This window comes from Antrostomus carolinensis, unplaced genomic scaffold (genome assembly GCF_000700745.2).
Source record: "Antrostomus carolinensis isolate BGI_N321 unplaced genomic scaffold, ASM70074v2 scaffold18909, whole genome shotgun sequence".
NCBI classification, from domain to species: domain Eukaryota; kingdom Metazoa; phylum Chordata; class Aves; order Caprimulgiformes; family Caprimulgidae; genus Antrostomus; species Antrostomus carolinensis.
Window position 1 is genome coordinate 9,984 of NW_010340918.1, and position 21,798 is coordinate 31,781.

At 49.9% G+C, this 21,798-nt stretch overlaps 1 protein-coding gene across 1 annotated transcript in view; it reads right to left on the bottom strand.

Annotated features, from left to right (window-relative positions):
• Positions 1–3,530: 3,530 nt before the first annotated feature.
• Positions 3,531–21,798, bottom strand: part of LOC104531444 (regulator of G-protein signaling 3-like) — a gene marked incomplete at its 3' end in the record, with an annotated part of 26,896 nt that continues 8,628 nt past the window's right edge. The window contains exons 6-9 of the mRNA XM_010176328.1: positions 19,779–19,969; positions 18,023–18,106; positions 9,753–9,864; positions 3,531–3,571 (exon numbers count right to left, since the gene is read on the bottom strand). Of these exons, the coding sequence (XP_010174630.1) occupies positions 3,531–3,571; positions 9,753–9,864; positions 18,023–18,106; positions 19,779–19,969 (428 nt within the window). The remainder of the gene's footprint in view (positions 3,572–9,752; positions 9,865–18,022; positions 18,107–19,778; positions 19,970–21,798) is intronic.

The following is a 21,798-nucleotide window of genomic DNA, read 5'->3' on the forward strand; positions in this document are numbered from 1 at the left end:
GATAAACTTCTTGACTGTGAGGGTGCCAGAGCCCTGGGACAGGCTGCCCAGAGAGGGTGTGGAGTCTCCTTCTCTGGAGAGATTCCAAACCCACTTGGATGCAGCCCTGTGCAACCTGCTGGAGATGGACCTGCTTTGGCAGGGGATGATCTCCAGAGGTCCCTTCCAACCCCCACCCTGCTGGAATTCTGTGAAAGGGCAAGAGTCTTGTTCCCACAGTGGGGAAGGAGGTTGAGCCTTGCACCAGGGCAAAAGGAGGTCACACAGACAGGAGCGTGGCACCCAGTGGACACCATCTCCATCAGGCAATGGAGAGAAACATGTTGGGCTGGCCCAGAGATCCCCATCCCAGTCCCACGTGCTGCTGCCACACGAGAGTGTCACTTCACTGGGTCTGAATCCCAGCTTTCATTTGACAGCAGGCCATGCCTCGAATCCACCCCTCTGCAAAAATATCCTTAACACCACAAACTGATGCTCCCACCAGCCCGGTGAAGCACCCAAGCCCCCTACCAGCAAAAGGAATGCCTTTGAGGGGGACCATCCCCTCCCTCCATGGGCTGTCAAATCTTAAAACCTCCTGGTGATACCTCCACAAACCTCTAACTGAAGCTTTGCCCCTGGAAAGTGAATGCAAAGAAGAAAAAAGGGATGACCTGAAGGTGACTCTCTTCTTAGCTTCCCTGCAGGAAGAAGATGCTTAAATGCTCCCAGGTTGGCTCCCACAGCATCCCATCATTCAAGAAGAGTCCATCTCCATTTGCCTGAGATCTACCTCCACCGAGGACAGTTTGCTAACCCACACAACCCCTACACTGCAGAAGCAGAGAGGTTTCTGCTCTCATGCTTTAACCACCAGCCCATGTCCTTGCAGCCTGGTCACCCACTCCACGTGGACTGCAGGTCACCGTTTCCCAGAAAAGCAGCCATGGGGAAGTCAGGAGGGCATCGTCCTGCCCTGGCTCACTGCTGACTCACACGTAAGTCCCCTTCTCTGTGCCTCAGCTTCCCATTTTGAACCAAAACTGCCCATTGCTGGAGAGTCTGGTGAGACTTAGAGTGCACTGTTCTCTTAACCTTGAAGCTGGTGGGTTCTGTCCATGCTGCGCACTCATGGTGGACACGTAAAAGCCACTTTCTCCTTTCCTTGCAGGAAAGACCCAGAAAAACCACACAGCATCGGCCAGCAGGTCGAGGGATTCTGCCCCTCTGCTCCGCTCTACCTGAGACCCCGCCTCCAGTGCTGCGGCACACAACAGCAGAAGGACATGGAGCTACTGGAGCAAGTCCAGAGGAGGCCACGAGGATGATGCGAGGGCTGGAGCAGCTCTGCTGTGAGGACAGGCTGAGAGAGCTGGGGCTGTTCAGCCTGGAGAAGAGAAGGCTCCAGGGAGACCTTCTAGAGACCTTCCAGTACCTGAAGGGGCTCCAGGAAGGTGGGGAGGGACTTTGGCCAAGGGCAGGGAGTGACAGAACAAGGGGTGATGGCTTGAAAGTGGAAGAGGGGAGATGGAGATGAGATGTGAGGAAGAAATTGTTTGGTGTGAGGGTGGTGAGCCAGTGTCCCAGGTTGGCCAGAGAAGCTGTGGCTGCTCCTCCCTGGAAGTGTTCAAGGCCAGGCTGGATGAGGCTTTGAGCAACCTGGTCTAGTGGAAGGTGTCCCTGCTGCTGGCAGGGGGGTTGGAACTGGATGAGCTTTAAGGTCCCTTCCAACCCAAACCAGTCTGGGATTCTATGAGCTGGAGAATCACCTTCCCCTCTACCCACAGGCAGATCTCATGCCAGTCTGATCTCCCTAGCTCAGTGCAGACCACCAGCCTCAAAGCAATCCCAGGGGGTCCAGGAGCTCAGTAAGATGCCATCTTTGAGCAAGGGGCTGCCCCAATGTCACCTGAAAGCCATGGACTGGCATAGCACAGAGTGTGGCATGGCAGACCTGCTGGTCAACACAGGTTGTGAAGCTCCTGCTCCACTTTGTGACCTGCTCCAAAATACCTGGGGCGGTCAGGGGGAAAAGGAAGGGGTTTGCAGAACCCCATAATCACGGTCTGTCCAGACCTACTGTCCTCTGTTGGGGAGCACGGACATAGGAAAGCAAATGTTTCACGTGGTCTCCACAACTACTACACTCCAATTGCAGTGGATGCCACAGATCTCAGTCACCAGAGCTGTGAAGCCCATCAGAAGCAAGCCAAGCACTTCATTACATCTTGACAAAGACAAGTCTTTCCTCCCCAGATCTCACAAAATGGAGACAGTTCTCTTTCAGTCACTTCTACTTAAGAGGTTCAAAGCTTCTCAATTAAACATCAGGTTCCAAATGCATTTTTCCAAGTGTAGGAGAAAACACCTGAGCGTCTCATCCCGCTGCCAGGATGTCGCTGACAAACACCCCTCGCAGCCTTTCTGAGTCACAGGGCAGGATTAGCCGGGTACGGAGACATCACACGAGTCTGACGTTACACTGGGACACGCACTGAGCAAACCCCGGAGGAGACAGCTCCTGCCCAACCACCCCAGGAAGAAACAGAGGAGACAAGGAAGGAACAAGAAGGAAATATGAGAGAGAACTCCCTGGTTACACAGCAAGTCGGACTTTGGCCCAAATCCCAACCACTCAAGGTGAACAACTTTCATTCTGAACGTTTTCATCCAACTTTCACAATAGCTTATTATTTCATGGTGTCGCTCAGCAATGTTTTGCCTTTTCTCCTCTACACCCTGGGGATCTTTCCCAGATCCAAATTTCCACACCCCTGAAAACACAAGGCCTTGAAACCAGGAAGACAGTAAAGTCACTTGAAAAGGAGAAAGAAAAAAAACAAGGCACAGAATTCAACGATTAGGTCAGTCCAGTCACTGTGAACCAATTTTATAGTCTCCTTGGCTGCTTCGTGACACAAACACAACTCTGCCAAGGTCTGAGTGATTGCAAAGCTCTTTAGAGCATTCAGCCGTGTACCAGCCACGCGTGTTTTGAAAGCTATGATTTAAAAGTCTTTTAGATTGAGCTTCCTTATTTTATTTGAGGGTTTCAAATCTGGGAGCTAGAAGACAAGAAAAGCAAAATGCCTAAAAAAATAAAGATAAAATTGTTGGCAAAAAAATTGGCAGGCAAAAAAAAATAAATAAATAAAAATAAACATCAGGCTCCAAATGCATTTTTCCAAATGTAGGAGGAAAAGGGAAAAAAAAAATAAAGGCAAAAAAAAAAAAATCTCACGATAAAACGAAAGTGAGATGTGTGGATGAAGATCCACCTACTGCCCTCAGAGGGAAGGGGAAAAGCAAACCTGTCCCAGTGCTGCCCAGCCTCCCCGGTCACAGATTCCCTTTAGCAGCTTCTTACTAAGAAATTCTGGCTACAGTTGTGACATTTCCTTTCCAGACCTTTGGTAAATTAATTAAAAAGGAAGTTAAAATCGGTCAGTTTGGTGCTCCTTGCCCCAGCAGAAAAAAAAAATCAAGAGTTGTCAGGACGTGTTCAGCTCCCACTAGACACGGTTAATTTAGAAAACAGCAACACTCACCTCTGCAAGGTACAGGAGGCAGAATTTCCGATCTTCTGAACCTATAAAGAAGAAAAAAAAAAGAAAAAAGACAAAAAAAACAGGATCAAAATTAAGCTACAACTGCATTTCTGCAAGTGGAGAGGCTGTGGCAGGGGACTTGGCTAAAAGACAAGCATTGAATGAATATTTATTGTTGTCATCCTCCAGTACCAGGCTGGGAGCTGGGAGCGATGTACGCTGCATCTGCAGCGGCCGTGCGCCGGGCAGGCTGCCTCGCGTGGGATCTCGCATGGACTCGCCGCGCTCTCACGGATTCTCCTTTGGGTTTGTCCTCTCAGAAGAAGGTTTGTTTCGTTCAGAGGCCACACACAGGTTTTTCTGCCTGACCTGCCACGGCACGTGCAGCCCCATTCCTTCCCGGGGGCTGTGGAGGTCCCACAGAGCCCACACAGCCATCCTGGGCACCGGCGTAGGGTCGCTCCCATCTTATCTCTGTGGATGTTTTGATCCCAGGAGGACTCACCAGAGCAGCTCCTGCTCCTACACCCTGGTTCATTCCCAGCTTCTTCCCCCAAGCCCTTGGTAAGGATGGTGGTAGGTCTGTCTAGTGCCATCTGTCCCAGCCTCCATCAGTGCCAGTGGCTGGGGTCGGTGCCTCTCCAAGGAGATGGAGCCAAATCCCAGAGCAATGGGAAGCAGCTGAGATGGGGCAGGAGGAAGAGCTCATCTTGCTCCATCAGGCTGAGGGCAAACTCCCCAAGCTCCCACCAGTGTGGCACCACTCAGGAGACCTGGCCAAGGGACTTGCAGTTCCACAGCTTCAGGACCAGAAATGGTGCTGGAGGCAATGCAATGACCAACATTGTGATTCACATCTTGCTAAGTCACGGAGCAGCTCAGTTCAGCTCCACATCTTGCTGCCAGCTGTCTCAGGGGATGCATCATGCTCCAGCTGCTCCACCAGGCCTAGTGTTCCCTGTTCCCACCAAAAAAGCATTCCTGAAGATTTGCCCTGGTCTTTCATCCCTGCTGGTGAGACACAAGTGCTCCCAGCCCCAAGGGAAGCCAGCTCCTGACATACATCAGCCTTGCAGGAGGACATGGTCACCTCAATGCTGAAGCAGAACATCCCATCTCCTAGAGCCAGCTTGCTCCTTTATGCCAACTTTGCCCTTGGTAGCACACAGCACGACTGTGCTGCAGCTTTCATAACCCTTTTAATGACATTATCACTGCCATGAGATCAGATCTGCAGTCTGGGCACGGCTGGAGATCCTATTCACAGCAGTGTCAGCACAAGCTCTGCTTCATTTCAACAGCCTGAGCCGTGCTAATGATGGGAACAGGCTCTGTACAGCAGTGGAAACACCCTGTTCCCCAGAGGAAAGCAATTCTTCTGCCACAGGCAGCAGCCCAAACATCAAGATAAGAGCTGTCACCCATTGAGGGACTCAAATGCCTTGAGTCACTCCACAGGCAATGTGAAATCCATGAAGAAGTGTGGTGGCCTGGAGCCATTTGCTGGGTGTCTCCTCCAAGCAGCCCTTTGAGGGATGGCAGATCTGCCTCTGCTGCCAGCTTCACTTTTAATGCAGGTTGCAGGATATGGGCTGGAACGTCACTATGGGGACACCAGGACATTGTGCCACAGTGGCTGCTGGAGCTCAGCATCTGGGTGATGAGTCCTGGTGTGTTTTCAGAAACTTCAGTCTGCTCCATCCCGGGTGATGTGAGGGCCAGGGAAGCAGCGTGGCCCCAGGGCTGCCAGCCAAAGGGCTCCCGTGCTGCCCTTCCAAATCTTCCCCTCCCGAAGGGGAGCAATGCTGGGCCCCCAGAGCACATGAGCCTGGCTGGGAGCCCGTGTCTCACCTCTGCACCACAGAACCACCATTCACGGCTCTCCACGGCCCTGCATGAGCTCTCCCAGCACCTTCTTCCATAAATCCCAGCAGGACCATCAGGGAATATTTCCCTCCCTAAGCCAAAGCCTCTGATGGGAGCCCCTCAGCCAGTGCTTTTCCACTTGAGGGAGGGTTTGGAGGCAGGTTCTGAGCCTGCTGCTGGCAGACCACAAGTCCACCATCCCCTTCTGTTGCTTCTGCTTCCCAAGTGTTCAACACTACAAAAAACACCTCAGCTGGGCTCTCTGCTCCTCCCTGCACCATGACCAAAGCTCTCCAGGCTGCCTTGCAAAGCAGATTGTGGAAGACCAACATTGTCCCAGACACTTTCCTTCAGGAGCTTTAACCTGGTGATCCCAGCTGCTCTGAGGAACCAGTCACCCTCTGGAGACCCTCAAAGAAAGCTGACATCAGAGTATAACAGTCCTGGGAATGACACCACTTCCCTTGGGCCTCTGTTTATTCCTTCTGCAATAACAAGTGATCCCAACAATGTCCAAAACCATCAGAATTAAGTTCCTTTCCAAATTCCTCTCTGTTGAGCTATGAATCTTGGCATTAGCAACCTCCACCACCAGCAGCTCCTGTCCCCTTGTCCCTCCATGTGTAGCTCACTGCTACACACAGCCAAGCAGCCCAGTGCTTGCAGGACACACAAAGCAAGGAGCCAGCCTGGGCTAAGGAGCTCCTTAAATCCCATTTTCTTGGGATTTCTCCTAATTGCCTTTAGAGAGAAAACCAAGGGGAGGTACGAGCCTGGCTGCCCAGCCCAGCAGTTGGGCTTGAGCTGGTGCCAGTCCCCAGCGAGGGGAAGCAGGAGAGCGATAGCAGAGCCAGGAAGGACAGACCCGAGCAAAGATTTCTGCACAAACCAGGTTTGTCAGGATTTCTTTCACTGGAGCTTTTTCCAGTCTCTGGAGGATCAGGCTGGTGTGCCAGAGTTCACTGTGGTCCAGAACCATGCGACATGCACTGCTCACCTCCTACACCTTGGACCACAGAGGCCATGAAAGACAAGGTGAGAGGCACAACCTCACCCCAGGGAGGCTAATCCAGGCTGTGTTCCCCACACAGCACTACGTCCACACCTTTTTTTGACAGCTGAACAGACTTTCAGCCAAATTCAGTGAAACACTAAAAGGAAATAAGCATGAGGAAAAAAAAACCTCACTTGAAGATATCTCCCTTTCTTCCTGATACGTTGTGATGGGGACGGGCTTGTCTTGCAGAGCAACCTGACCTGTCCCTGTCCCAGGGCTGGGCTGCTGCGTGTGCTCAGCACAGACAAGAGGAGGGTGCAAGTTTTGTGGGGACACGTCCCCCTCTCTGGCTGAGACTTGCCCTGTGCACCCATCCTGACACGCAGGGCAGGTATTTACACAGCTCTTGCCAGCCTGGCTCTGCCCACCTCCATGTGCAACCCAAGGAAAACACCCGCTGCTCGCAGGATTTGGATGGTGCACGCCGGGCTTTGGGTCAAAAAGATGGGAAAAGAGGGAAGACGGTGCTGCTCCTTTCCACAGCCTCCCTGCATGGCCCAGGGGACCATGGCAATGCCCACGGTGAGGGCAGACACTCTGCTCCCCAGCCCCTGGCGTGTGCTCAGCGAGGGTGGGACGGCATCGGGCACCCAGAGGGGAGCTCCCAGGGCAGGGTGCTGCAGGGCCTCAGCTGCACAGGGAGAGAGGAAAGTTCTTATGCACATTCCAACCTGGCTCCCAAGAGGGGATGAGCTTGTCACCCTCTGTGGCACATGTCCCCAGGGGGGTGTGCCAGGGTGCAAGCCCTGGGTGCTTCCCACTACCCTTGTGGCAGTGGGGAGAAGCTGTTGGGGGGGAAGAAGCCCCATAAATCATACATCTGACTACCTTGGAGCTCATTGCTGTGGGCTGGGATGCCAGGGACAGCAAAGCAACACGTGAAAAGTCCTTGTTTGCAGAATCCCACCTGGGGGATGGGGCTTACAACCTGGGGGTCCTCATTCCAGTTGCAAAACAGGAGCGTTCTTCTCTGTCCCAAAGCTGAGTGCACCCACCCAGGGGCCAGGATCCCAGTGAGGTGGAGACCTTCACGTGGAAATTCCCACAGTATCTAGTGAGGAAGCCAGCCCTGTCACACTGGAAACATTGGCCGGTGTGGTGCTCATCAACCACGCTCAGCTTCTAAAGCAGGAAGACAGAGCATTGTAAAGCAGATTATACTGATTTGCTTTCGCACAGGGCAGTGAGCAGCAGAAACAGGAAACATCACAATGGTCTTCAGTGTACCGGAGATGTCTCAATTGTTATACTCAGCAATACGCCTGTTCCTATTAATGTGCCATTCAGTTATTTAGGAGACCAACAGAAAAATCCCTGCCAAAAGGGACAGACATCTTTTTTGCTTGTTCCACCCGCCTTTGAAGCGGTTCTGCCCAAAACCAGGAGCGTGAGCTGCCTGAAAACTGACTGTGCTGGATTCCTGGTGTACAGAGGGGGGTGGTTCAGCGCCGTAGAAACAAACATCCCCTTCAGAGAGGCTTGTTAAACTATTCCAGATGTGATCCAGCCAAGTTATTATTGCAACAAGGAAATAAGTGGCAGAAAAGCACTCACGAAATCCACCCGCTCTGCCTGAGGTTAGGAGGCACATTCCTCTGCCAAGCTGCTTCGTGCACAGAGCTGGGACCAGCACTGAGGAAGATGATTTCTTCAAGGAGATGACCAAAAGCAGAGTTATTCAACAGCTTTTGAGAGCAGCCAGGGGTAGCACACGCGTATGCTCCAGGAGTGGACGTTGACCAACAAGCACTTCAACGAGGAACTATTTATTTTGTCCATTTCTTAGAAATAAGCAGCCCTAAGAACAAACTCAACAAACCCCAGCAAAGCTTCACTGGTTCTTCTAAATGCTTGTACTGTGGTGCCCTGTCTCCCTCACTGTTTCCATCCTCACCAAATATGTCAATGAATTGAATCTGGGGGTAGAAATGTTGTTGGAAATGGGAAATAACAACTGATAGACAGTCTGTGGTGTCTGGCACAGCATTGCAAATCCCCAGCACTGAGGCTCACAACAATGTGGGGCATGTAGAGGGATGCAGCTCATCCACAGAGCTCAAAGCTCAGCTAGGGAAAGTCATGGGACATGGCAAAATTCATCCAGAAAATGATCTCTTTGGAGAAGCATCCCAGATCTGGATCAATCTATTTTGGTTATGGCCACGGGACTGCATCAAGACATCAGCTTATACAGCTACAGAGTAATTTGGGTTGGAACAGACCCCTCTGATGGTCTCTAGACCAAGCCCCTGCCCAAAGTGCCCTCAGGGCCATGAACAGTTGAGTCCTGAACACTTTCAGGGATGGAGATCCTACAACCAGCCAACTTAATATTTGACCAATCTCACCATAGAAATTTTTTCTTTATATCTAATCACAGTTACCCATGTGGGCTCCTGGTCCAGCAACACCTGGGCTCAAGGAGGAGCCAGGGCACTGAGGCAATCACATTAAACAAGCCCGTACCCAAAGAAGGAACAAGGTGGGAGTGGGCCCAAGGCCAAGAAGTGGCTCCACAGTAGCAAATAGGATGTGGTAGAGCAATTTGTTCATTCCTCTTTTGACCCTAAGTAGCTAAAGGCCATCTTCTGTACAGCCTCAGTATTTTAACTTGAAATAACCGATTTCAAGTCATCCTGCTGCCCTAGAAGCTCTTCCTAAGCCCTCAGCTGGATGCAAAAACCCAGCCAAGGTGAAGAGAGTAAGGGCATGGTCCACAGCCTCCCACGGAGGCCAGGGCTTGCTCTTTCCTCACCAGTGGGGTGTGATGGGGGGTGGGATGCTAGTGCAGGGGAAAACCACGGGCGGCTGAAGGAAGAAGTAGCAAAGGTCAGTAGGGCTCAGCCAGACTCCCTTGGAGACAACCTCTGAACTCTCTCAAGGCACCATGGAGGAAACCTCAAGACTTCACTTCCCTTTCTCAGCCTCAGCAAGCCCCTGCTGTAGGTAACGTAACCCCAGCAAGGGGAACAGCCCAGCACAGCAAAGGCCTGAGGAACACCAGCCCAAAACCCCCGAGACGCACCCAAAAAGCCCTGGAAAGTGGGGCTACCAAGTGCCTCTGAGGTGTCCCAGGAGATGGAGCTCCCAGGGACTGGGTTAATGCAGGGATGGGAAGGGTGATGCTGGCCCTGCACCTCAAGAAAGGATGATCTGGCAGCACCAGTTGGATGGCACTGTTACATACTGGAAGCAATGGGATAGTGCAGTGCCATCCTGCTGCTGGCCAGAAATCTTTACAGCTAGTGGCCCAGAAAATGCCCCAAACATCTCCTCCAACTATTGCTGCAGACACTTACCCTCCTGGAGCTTGACACTCTGCAGATAGAGAGGGTTCCTCAGCACGTTGCAGCGCCCAGGCTCGTCCTCCTTGGTGAAGAGCAGCAGGTCAGAGTAGACAAAGAGGGTCACCTGGAAGCACAAGAGCAGCAAAGAAGCTGTAAGGAACTAATCTCTGGGCACTGAGAGAGTGTCCTGGAAAGGTCGTCTACCCTGGGGAGATGCACCAGCCATGACAGGCAGCCCAGGCACCCCTTCCCTAAGGGGTTGATTGCTGCTACACCCCTGGGGTGCTCCCAGCAAGCTTCAGACAAGGCTCCTCCCGCTTGGCAGCCACTTACCGAGGGTTGTGGAGTCCCGTGACAAGAGGGATAAACCTGCCCGACAGTTGAACGCCACGCAAACACACCCTCTCTGCTCCCTCGTGTCACTTCCCATTTACATAAGTTATAAATCAGAGGAGCAGGAGGAGGGAATAAGTTGCCGGCTAATCCCAAGCAGGCTGTAGAAGTTGGAACCTAAAAGCAAGTGTGATCTCCCTGGACACACTCACGACAGAGTTTCTCGCTGCTCTCGGTCTTTGCAAGCCCCATTTCGTTCTCTTTGAGAAAATAAAGAGTTTGGCTTTTGCAACAGCAGAGCCCACATGAGCAGTTGCAGGGAGTAAACTTGACACCTTTAAACCACACTGCCGGGTGGAAAGCAAACACTGAACCCAGTGTCTGCCCAGCTCTGTGCTTGAGCAGTGAGTCAAGTGTCCTAGAAGCTGGGAGCTACTCCACAGCAGTGCTAAGTGCTCACAACTCAAAAGGTAGATTTTGTTCTGCTTCTGGCTCTTACCTGAGGTCCCTGGTTCAATCAGTACAGATTAGTGTGATCTTTAAAATAAGAAGAATGAGTTTCTCCACTGTACTGGAGATCCTTGACCCAGAAACCTACTGGGAGCGAGTGGCTTGGTGCAATCACTACACCAGTAATGGAGGTTTGAGCCCGTCCTGTTCTCCAGTAGAAGTTGGGGATGTACAGCAAAGCCTAGAAGATGCCAGGAAGCAGCTGCAATATGCCAGTGGGCATACTGGGTGCTGGACCTTCTGCATACCACCAAACCACACACTGCTCTCAGCACAGGACGCAGCGTGTGAGCACTTGGCTGCTTTTATCTGCTCCTTTGGATGCTCCCAAAAAACCTCCCGCAGCAAAGGGAAAGCTGCTTTGCACCACTGAGCAACAGCAACGAAGGTTTTGTGGTCTTTTAGCAACCCCTTCACAAAATCAGCCAACAACCCAGCATCCCAGGGGTGTGCTGGGAGCTGACACCGCTGTCACCCCCCAATCACCCTTTGAAAGGTGATTTTGCTCTGGCCAGGGGCTGAGTCACTGTTTACGGGGATGTGCTGCCAGTACAGTTTGTCTCTGTGACCTGGCTGATGGACACACGTCAGGAGGAGGACAAGCTGGGTGACAGTTTGTCACATGGTGGTGAGTCTCACATCAGGTCAGCAGCATCCAGCTTTGAAAGCAAAAAATCAAGCTGTGCAAATTCATTTTTTGTGGGATTCTTAATAAGCACAAAGCTACTGGCAGAGCTTTAACTGACCATGGAGCCAGGGAGTGTCTGTATTTCTCTGTATTATTTGGAAAATCCCTTCCTCTGCTCTCAACCCACCGTTGGCCTCGTGCCCACACTCACTCTCTTCATTACTTCTGACTTTTTTATTAATTCAAGGAATAACAAACTGCATAATAAACTTTCTCCCACACCCATCTTGTTCCAAAAGGTAACCTTTCTGGGACATGTCTGGTGCCTCAGCCTCAAAGAAGAAATGTTCAGGGATTTTGTGAATAGCAACTCAGCAAAGTGAAGGAGATAAAAGCATGATCAACAAGTGGTCCTGCTGGAAATGAAGGAAAGAAATTTGAAGACCTAATACACACAGAAATATAACGGGTAGGAAAAAAATATGAGAAGGATCAGCAAGAAAAAAAAGTGTCATTTCCAAACCAAGCAGATTTAAATGGGGAATCGTGGAGACAGAAATACAGAAAAAGTATTTACAAGTGACACTTGCTTTTCATAGAATCCCAGACTGGTTTGGGTTGGAAGGGACCTTAAAGCTCATCCAGTCCCAACCCCCCTGCCAGCAGCAGGGACACCTTCCACTAGACCAGGTTGCTCAAAGCCTCATCCAACCTGGCCTTCAACACTTCCAGGGAGGAGCAGCCACAGCTTCTCTGGCCAACCTGGGACACTGTCTCACCACCCTCACAGCAAACAATTTCTTCCTCACATCTCAGCTCCATCTCTCCTCTGCCACTTTCAAGCCATCACCCCTTGTTCTGTCACTCCCTGCCCTTGGCCAAAGTCCGTCCCCAGCCTTCCTGGAGCCCCTTCAGGTACTGGGAGGCCACTAGAAGGTCTCCCCAGAGAGAGAAGATGGGACTGACTGAATTCAGGATATACAGAAGATAAACAGTGTGGGTTACCTAAGAGCATCCCTATTAGATGCTGCTTCCAGGAAGACACTTGATTCTAGAACAGCTCCACACAAAACAGTTTCTAGAGGTCCCTCTGCTCCTACAAGTCACTGGGGGAAGAGAAGGAGGTTGTCCCTTCCACCCACACAGACAGAGCCTGCCAAGAGCACCCCAGCACCATGAGGCCCAGGGCTCCAGTGGACCCTGCTCGTAGAGGTGGGAGCAGGAGCAGCTCTGTGGGACAGAGCACTACACTCAGAAGTTCTTCTGAGCACGGGAAACTCAAATCATAGATGACCCTAAGGCAGCAGCCAGGGCTGGAGTGAGCAATCTGGAGCTCTGCCTAGGGTTGTCATCACACCACTGACAAGCTGTAACATGTCTCCAACAGCCCTTTGCAAACAGAGATCTGGTATCTACCATGAAAAAAAAAATCACAGGGCTCATAAAAGCAAAAGAGCAAACAAAAAATAAACCCAGTGCCTGAATTCACCTGGGTAAGACACAGAATTCACCAGAGCTGCTCCTTGGAGAGTCAGAGTATCTCTGTGTCTTTCCCAGAACTAATTTCCTACCCTAAAAATCAGAACTAAAACAACTGGCACAATGTAAGGACTCCTCTGAAGACTGAGCTAGGCACATCTGTGCTATCCCTAAAGTGATTGAGGCCACAGGGCAGTTGTCACACAGACCTTTTAGGGGGATGTGGATGGATTTTATAGGGGGGGGGGAAATGTTCATTGACCCTGACACCTGTGACACTGTTCATCTGGGTGTGTTCTGCACCACGGCAAAGCCACATCTGCTGATAGCTTTGACTAACTACAGAATATAACTGGGGAAAACATTGTTACAGAAGGACAGGGCACATTTAAAGTGTTTCCTAAAAGAAAACAAGAGAAAATGAAAGGCAGGAGGGCAGGTGGAAAGCAGTGGGTTAGTTTGGGTTAGTGTGCTTCCCCAAGGTGAGACCAGGAGATCAACACTGGGACTGCTCCAGAGCCCCACCACAGGAAGGAGGAAGTGATAATTGTGCTTTGTAAAGCAAAATAAAGTAACAAAAACATTATAAAAAGGTGCCCAGAAATTAAAGTACCTTCACGTTCAAGCTTAAGAATAGTTAACACTTCTCCTGACACTGTCTGCAGTAGTGCATCAGCAGAGACACTGGGACGACGGACCAGTGCAAACCCTGCCTGCTGGTCCCAGGAGAAGCCTGAGCCAGTGGATGCTTCCTGAGCCATCTCCCTCTCTCTAGCAATAGTCCCATAGCTGCAGAACAGAGGGAGCTGAGGGAGCAGAGTGAAGCAGAGGCAAAGCTTTTACGATAGAGCTTTCAGGGTGATGATCTCCTGCACTGCTGGCTGGAGATCTCTGCCTGCAGCTGGCTACAGAAATCCTATAATCCTTGGTGAGGAGCATTGAAGACACGTATCCACCCCTAGGACTGAGTGACACACATTTTCTATGCACCAGTACTGGATTCTTCTTCTCCAGAAGAATTGTGTGCAACCCCAAAGAGAAAGTCCAGTGATACCAGTATGAGGGTTGTATCTACAAAGTTCATGTGTCCCCGTTCATTCAGTGGAGCCAAATGCATGAAGCTTTCTTAATATTCCTCAGTTTTTTCAGATCTTGACTTATCCTCGTAGCCCTCTTACAAGCCAATCCAAATTCTCAGTATCCTCTATGAAGCAGACATCAGTGTTGGACTCAACAGACCAAGAATGATGCAGCTCCACATGTACAGGGAGATATCACCCAGTCACTTCTACTCAGTGCTCCCCTGATCACAGTCATACTTTCTCAGCTACACCTTTGCACTGGCAGTTACTCACTGAGCGTTCACAGAGACCAGAGCAGTAGGAGAACATGAGTAAAAGTTACCACAGCTTTGCTCATTAGCATCTCAGCCAGCTCAGTCTGGGTCTAAAGAGATCAGCAGCCGAGGCTCTGCAGGTGAGGTAGGTGCACAGACACAGGTATGGCACTTCAGAGATGGGCATCAACTTCCCAGCTCAGGAAAACTTTACCACCCCTCAGTGATACACCAAAGCTCTGGAGTCATTGCTTTCCATGATACAGCCCTAATTCTCTTAAGCATGACCTGCTCCTTTGCTCCTGGATTTTTACTTCTGCACGTATCCATATTAAATGCATGTTCTCCAAGACACCTCAGCAGGCTTTTAGCCCACAATGCACTTACCCTCTTTTACCACCTCACACATTTTTTTCTGCTAAGGAGTTTATACACTCAGGAAGGAGTTTATACACTCAGAAGTTCTTCACTATGCTCAGTTAGACTTCAATAAAGATACACCACCACTCAAAAGGAGATCCCATGGTGAAGACTTTAGCTGTCAAACTTGAACCTCACCTTGACTTACATGAATCAAATATTCTTCTGCCATGAACATCAGGGCATCAGGGAAGAGCAGGCAGTGAAGACCTCAAGGGGTCACACAGCTACTCTCAAACACTAGCATAAGCAGTGGCTGTGCAGATGGGGAAATGGTGTGAATAAATGAGGAAGAGAAGGATATTAAGAGGCAGTGAAGAAGGAGGTACAGAGTAAGTGGGACTAGTGTGGTGGAAGGAGAAGGTAAGTGCAGGTTTCTGGTATTCTCACTCAAACTAAAGTGTCTAAAATAAAGGCTGAACACAAGATCTTGAAAAATCTGTGCCAGGGAGTAGGGGTTGGGTCAACCCACTGTGTTGGTCAAACTCAGTCACTCACTGAAAGAGAGAGCTGGCAACCCTGTTCCAGGCCAGGACTTGCATTGCAACACCTGGAATGAGAGAGAAAAGCCTCCTGCCCTGCAGAGAACAGCATAAAACCTGGGCATGATGCTCCATGTCCTCCAGACTCCTGGCAGAGCTGGGGGCTTTCAGAGTTCATCCTGATCTGCAGACCCTGCCAGGATGACAGGAAAGAGAGCTGAGAAGGGGATGAGCATGGCCCATGCTGTGAAGGTTACCTCAGAGCTTTGGAAAGTTGCCTCCAGGTTCATTGGAGACTGACCAAAAAAGGACAAAGCCCACGTTCAACACCTTGTGCACAATCATTTGCATCACGCTGGTTCCTCTGGCACTCCACAGGCTGGAGGGATTTCAAGAAGACCATGGAAGCGGGAATTGCAACCAAGTCTAGACAGGATGTGATTAAGGCCTCCTTAAGGATTGCCCCAGAGGTAAGGTCAGGGAAAGGACAGATCCTGGCAAGCCTCCAGAGAGATAGGTTGAGTCCTTCAGGAGATGGGAGAGTTTGCTCAGTGATGAGGATGCAGCGCCTGATGTTGAAACTACCAAGGGGAAACTATTTTATTGCTTAAAAAAAAAAAAAAAGAAAGAAACAAGATGTCCATCTCCAGCCCCTGCATGTGGGCTCTCCTCTCTCGATGCACTGAGCCAAAGCACAATAACAGAGAGAAAACAGTCCTGCAAACCACAGGAGCAGTGGTCCAGTGAGAAAATGGAAAACCATATGGAGCAAGGAAGAAGGGACCGATCAGGAACAAGACAGCTTCTGTTTGGGCAGCAGAGAAGGCTGGAGAGGGAGTGAGCTCAAGTCCAGAAGAAAAGAGAAGCCAGAGCACTTCTGTACTCCATTGGAGAAACTCCATTGTGTCCAGGCCATTTGAGGTCTTCCTGGCTTCAGAAATTTAGGTTCCCATATCTCACAGCCCATCAGGACCAAAGCAGCTCCTTTGCTCCACTGGAGGAGGGATCTCTGACTTTCCAGAGAGACCTGCACCAATTCCTTGAAGCTCTGCAAAGCCTGTGACCATGGCCCTGTGACACACTGCAGACCTGAGAAAGGGACATGGCTGATCTCTTGGTGTTGCTACCTACAACTGCCCGCTCCCAGCAATATGGGGCTCAGCACCACGCCTGGGTGCACACCAAGGGAAAGGCTCCTGTCCTACAAAGCTTGTTCCCACTCACTGCTTCTATTTTTTCACTCCACTTAGTCACAGCCTCTTGCCTTGCCCCTCTGCCAGCCTTACACAGGCATCACCGCCTCAAGGCACCATCATTCTCAAAGGCTGTCTCACATTCCTGGCCAGTGTACAGCATCCTGCGCTTTCCTGGCAGCAGCTCCAATTGGGAAATCCTCCTCCAGCCTCATGCTCATCCTTAGGGCATCGTAAGCAAAGAGAGCCCTTTCCCTGAGATGTTCTCCTTCTGATCCTGCCCACAGCTGGGTCTCTGAAATGGCTGACGTGGCCATTTGGAGACAGAGCAGCCCACCTCCTCCAAAGGTGCTTGTCCTGAGGTTCTCCATCATCTAAATATGAACACCCCCAGACACACACATGCTCCACCCAGGCTGCAAACAGAATTAGTTACTCATAATTATTCCACATTTGGCTGCTACTACAGACCTCTGAGTCTGAGGAAAGGAAACAACTCCAAACCATTCAGGAGAAGCATCCTGACTTCAGACTGGCCACTATATTTTCAAGCCATCGCAGCACAGCTGTGCTACACAGCCACGTTTTTACCTGATTTTCACTCATGCAGGTGCCCAGAAGAACCTGAGCACCAAAGAACAGCAGGACAGACAGGGGAAGAGTTATATTTACAAATCAATGACAAGTTTCCTAATGGATCATGCAATTTTTTTCATGTACTTTGTCAGAAAGAAAAAAAACATGGTGACTCAAGCGAAAGCAAGGGATGAATTATGTGTTGAAAACCAGAAAGAGAGAGGAGCCACTTAACATAACACAATCTTGTACTGTTTCACACAGGCCAGCGATGTGCCGTGTCTCTGGTATTCTGCTGTCAGCCACCCAGAAAGGTGTTACCCAGAAACTAAGATCAGTTAAGTAAAAATTCCTCTATGTCTCTGTGAAGATGACATTGTTCACTACATCTGAATTCAAACCAAAATTATTCTGGACAGTGGTGAGATTCTCTGAAAACACCCCAAAAGAAATGGCAGTTTCCTTCAGCACTAGGGCACAATACATGAGTGGGCTCTCCCAGCTGCCGCTTCCTCTGTCCCAGATTCCAGAGCTTTGAGGACTTTACAGTTGGATGCAAGAGGAGCCAGCAGCAAATGTAACCAACACCCACACTCTGCCAGGCTGGGTGGTGAAAGTTGTCACATCCAGAGGTTCAGCACATAGCCAAAGCTTAGCTGTTACCCCAGATTTTTAACAGCCATCCAATAGCATCACCAAAAAGAAGCCAAAGTAAGGAAAGAGGACATGTGACCTGTTTCAGGAATTAAATTTCTGAAAATCCCTTGTAACAAGTTCTCTGTCTAGTTCTCTAATTTGGCACAAAATATTCTTAAACTCCCTCTTTCTGAGTCTGTCAGGCTGTAACAGGAAAGAGGGGAGGTTTAGATGAGATATTAGGAAGTTCTTCACTGTGAGGGTGGTCAGACACTGGAACAGGTTGCCCAAGGAAGTTGTGGCTGCTCCTCCCTGGAAGTGTTGAAGGCCAGGTTGGATGAGGCTTTGAGCAACCTGGTCTAGTGGAAGGTGTCCCTGCTGCTGGCAGGGGGGTTGGAACTGGATGAGCTTTAAGGTCCCTTCCAACCCAAACCAGTCTGGGATTCTATGATTTGCCACACACAGTTTCTTCTTAGTGACCATGAAGGAAGACAAGGGAAAAAAAAGTTGCTTTCTAGCAAAGAAGAGTTTTGATATTTAGTTTAACCCATGATAAACCAACTAAGAGTTTTTCTAAATATCATATTAATACAAGTCCTGCATAATAAAACATTTCCCTTCTCAGTCTACTATATGAGACTGCAGTAGAGCGTGTTTGGAAAGCTCGGACAGCATGGAAAGAGTCTCACCTGTATAGTCCTGCTTCTGCTCTCGTGTAGAAGCAGCTCCTCTGATAGAAGCAGAGTCCGGGCTGGGTTGCAAAGATCTAGGGGCTACATTTGAAAGGTAAAAAAGAAAAAAGAAAAAAAAATAAATAAGAAAGAAACAATCAAACCTTCCACTGGAAGCACGGTTTGCCAAAAAAACTTCCCATCCACCAAACCCACTTTGTCTTCACTTTAAGCTGTAAGTCACTCAGGGAGAAGCCATCCCATAGTGGGATCAAAAGGATAGAAAGTCTGCAGTCCAGCTATGTGATAAAAAGAAAAGCCTTACACTTAACACCTATGTCAGACCCATCTATAAAAAGCCAATCATCCGCTCACCTCTGTGTACTTTAACTGTTCTGCACACTGCGAGCTCGGTTATGGGTGCTTTTTTAGCAGGAAATGCAACCACAGAAGTGTCACATCAGGTTCTCATGTCCCTCAGACAAGAATATTTGCTACATGATTTCATGGATTATTCTTGCAGTAAATTAAAGCAGCTAAGAGGGCTGCTCTTTCTCATGGCACGCTGCACGCTCAGCCTCGCAGTCAGCACCTTCTCTCTCTAACGCTGGAGGAGAGCAGCACAGGTTCAGTTGTCCTGACTGCAGAACAAACCCTGCAAAACCAGCCCAGGGTGATTCTCCTGAGCAGCTCGGTCAGCAGGCACATCAGGGTACCTGCACGGGGACCTGGCAGTATCAAACTAAGTGCTAAGCATGAAAATCACGTCCTGAAATGGCAGGAACTCCCCAGACTCAATCCAAGACACAAGTTTTGGGAGTAAGGAGGCAGGAGTGTCAGTTGTTTTGCTACCACAAGGTAAAATGTGCCTGTAGCCAGGGCTGGTGAAACCAAGGTGAATGGCCACTCAGGTGCCATCAGGGAGGACAGAGGTGAGGACAATCCCAGCACCAGCCCAGCCCCACATTTGCCTCCAAGAAGTCCCCTGGCTCGGGCTGGAGTGGCAGACAACACAGATGATGGGTTTCAGCCCAAAGGAAATCACCAGTCTGAGCTGACAGGACAGTGGCATTGCTGCTAGCAGGGGAGGATGGATGGTTCCCCACTGTCTCAGAGATGAAGCTCTTCATCAGTAATGTATTTAAATAGACAGGATCAGATGAGGTTTTCTGGGGTTCTGGCCATGTGAAGGACAAAATAGAAGACACAGAGGTAGTTAGAGCTACTACCACCAAATTCAGGGCTAAATTTTAAGAAAATAATTTCTGGAACTGGAAAGTGAGAACATCTTCTGTCAAGCCATTACTGCTCTGGATCCTTGTCCACGATGTTAGTGCTGGCCACCATGGCCACCAGCTAAACTAAAAACCCTTTGTTTGCACACTCTAACTAACAGCACAAAGAACCCATAGGAAGAAACCATACTGCAATTACACAAAGTTAATTGCTGAAGCCCAGAAGCTGGGATACCTTCTCCTGATTAAAGCAAGCACCTGAGGACCAGATCTGAAAAGTGAGAAGGGAAAAAACTCCAACAGAGAATCTCTTGGGCAGGACACAATTCCCTTTGGGAGAGTAGCCAGCACTGTGCCGAGTACAGCCAGCTGCAGAGGAGAGAGCTGAGGATGCCAGGGGATCCATGCATTCATGGTATATACCGCTGGGAAATATGACAGCCTGGACCTAACTGATGGCAGCAAGCTCTGACACCACTTGCTGTGCTGGGCACTGATTGCATTAGATCCGTTAACACCTCACTTCCAGGTGCACTTACCTGCACAAAGACGGGGAACACCAGCACCTTGGGAGCCAGAGTCACGTAGGTGCCGTAGCTGGAGTGTGGGATGTGTGGCCTCACTATGGTGCAGTTCTGGTAGTTCCCGTAGTTCTTCATCGTCTGCACAGTCTTCATCAGCCTGGATTTTCTCCCAGAGCCCATGTGTGATTTCCCTTTACATCCATTTCCTGGATGGATAGAGGAAGCAGAAAGAAACACAGAATGAAAAGAGAGCTCCCGCAGAGCTGCTGCACGCTGCTGGCTCGGCTCCTGCTCTCACAGGCTGGAGGAGAGCACGCAGAGCCTAAGGGGAATAGCTGGAGCCAAGAGCTGCAGGGACATCCATCACTCTGCTATCAAAGTTTCCTAGGGATTCATGAAATAACAGCGCTGACTTCATTTCTCCTAATGCAAAATGAGATGTCCCTTGACACTTCTGCTCAATCAAGAGCTACTCACTTGCTGGACCGAGGACTTAAGTGGATCACACCAGCAGCACAAACACATCTCTGTACGTACAAACAGAAACCCAAGGGAGTCGCAGCAAGCTGAGCTGCAGGCAGCACGTCTGGCTCTGTTTGGGTGTCCGCTGCCTTCTGCACAATTTATGAATGTGGTACTTTGGAGGAAGAGCTGTGACACTATTCTCCTATGAAGACAGGCTGAGAGAGTTGGGGCTGTTCAGCCTGGAGAAGAGAAGGCTCCGGGGAGATCTTATAGCGGCCTCCCAGTACCTGAAGGGGCTACAAGAAAGCTGGGGAAGGACTTTTCATAAGGGCAGGTAATGACAGAACAAGGGGAAATGGGTTTAAGCTGAAAGAGGGGAGGTTTAGATGAGATATTAGGAAGAAGTTCTTCACTGTGAGGGTGGTGAGACACTGGAACAGGTTGCCCAAGGAAGTTGTAGATGCCCCCTCCCTGGAAGTGTTGAAGGCCAGGTTGGATGAGGCTTTGAGCAACCTGGTCTAGTGGAAGGTGTCCCTGCTGATGGCAGGGGGGTTGGGGCTGGATGAGCTTTAAGGTCCCTTCCCACCCAAACCATTCTATGATTTTATGATTCTATGATACACACCTCCCTATGCAGTACTGGAAGTACAAATTAAGAAATGCAGAACAACCTCAAATACGACTTCAAATTGTCATTCTTGAATCACAGGAGGACCAAGGAAGTTCCTACCATCAGGAAATACCTGCCTGCACCACTGAACTATGACCCTTCCCTTTCCAGGGAGGGGAAAACCATCTGTGACTAACTCAGGGGAAAAAAAAAAGGGCTGGAAATTTAAACGTTGTGACATTTTTATCCACACAAGTCCTGCCCGCTCTGGATTCTGGGCATGGGAGTTAGCAAAGTGCAGGAATTTCACATCATGGGGTGCTGGGTGTTGAGTTAATCATAGTTTTCAGAAGATACTAAGATTGGAGGTGTCAGAAAAAGGGACAGAAGTGGTAAACACATTCATGCCCATGGGATCAATCCATGCCTTTCCAAATTGCTCCCAGGGATGATGGTTACTCAGACATGGGAGTGTATTTATAATGGATGACCTCATTGTGCATGAGGCTGGCAAAACATCATCCACTGCTTTTCAGCATTACATTTCAGTGCTGGAAAAACTCTGAGCAGCCTGACTGGTTTTTCACTGTCCCCCTCCATCACAGAAAGCCGTTATCCTCCTTCAAAGGAGGGATCACACAGCAGCATCTCTTTGCAGACTCCCACCTCCACCAGCCGAGCACAGCTATGACTTTTCCCAACAAGCCAACAGCAGCTACTGCAGCCACTCTATACCTGCCAGTCTGCATCATTAGAGGCCAGGAGACATTAGGTGGCAGATCAAACCAGTCCCAGAATCTCTAACCTAATTGATAATCCTGTGATTAAAAGCATCGAGGGAGGTGATTCTCCCCCTCTACTCCGCTCTCGTAAGGCCCCACCTGGAATACTGTGTCCCGTTCTGGAGCCCCCACCACAAGAGAGACCTGGAGCAGCTGGAACAAGTCCAGAGGAGGCCAC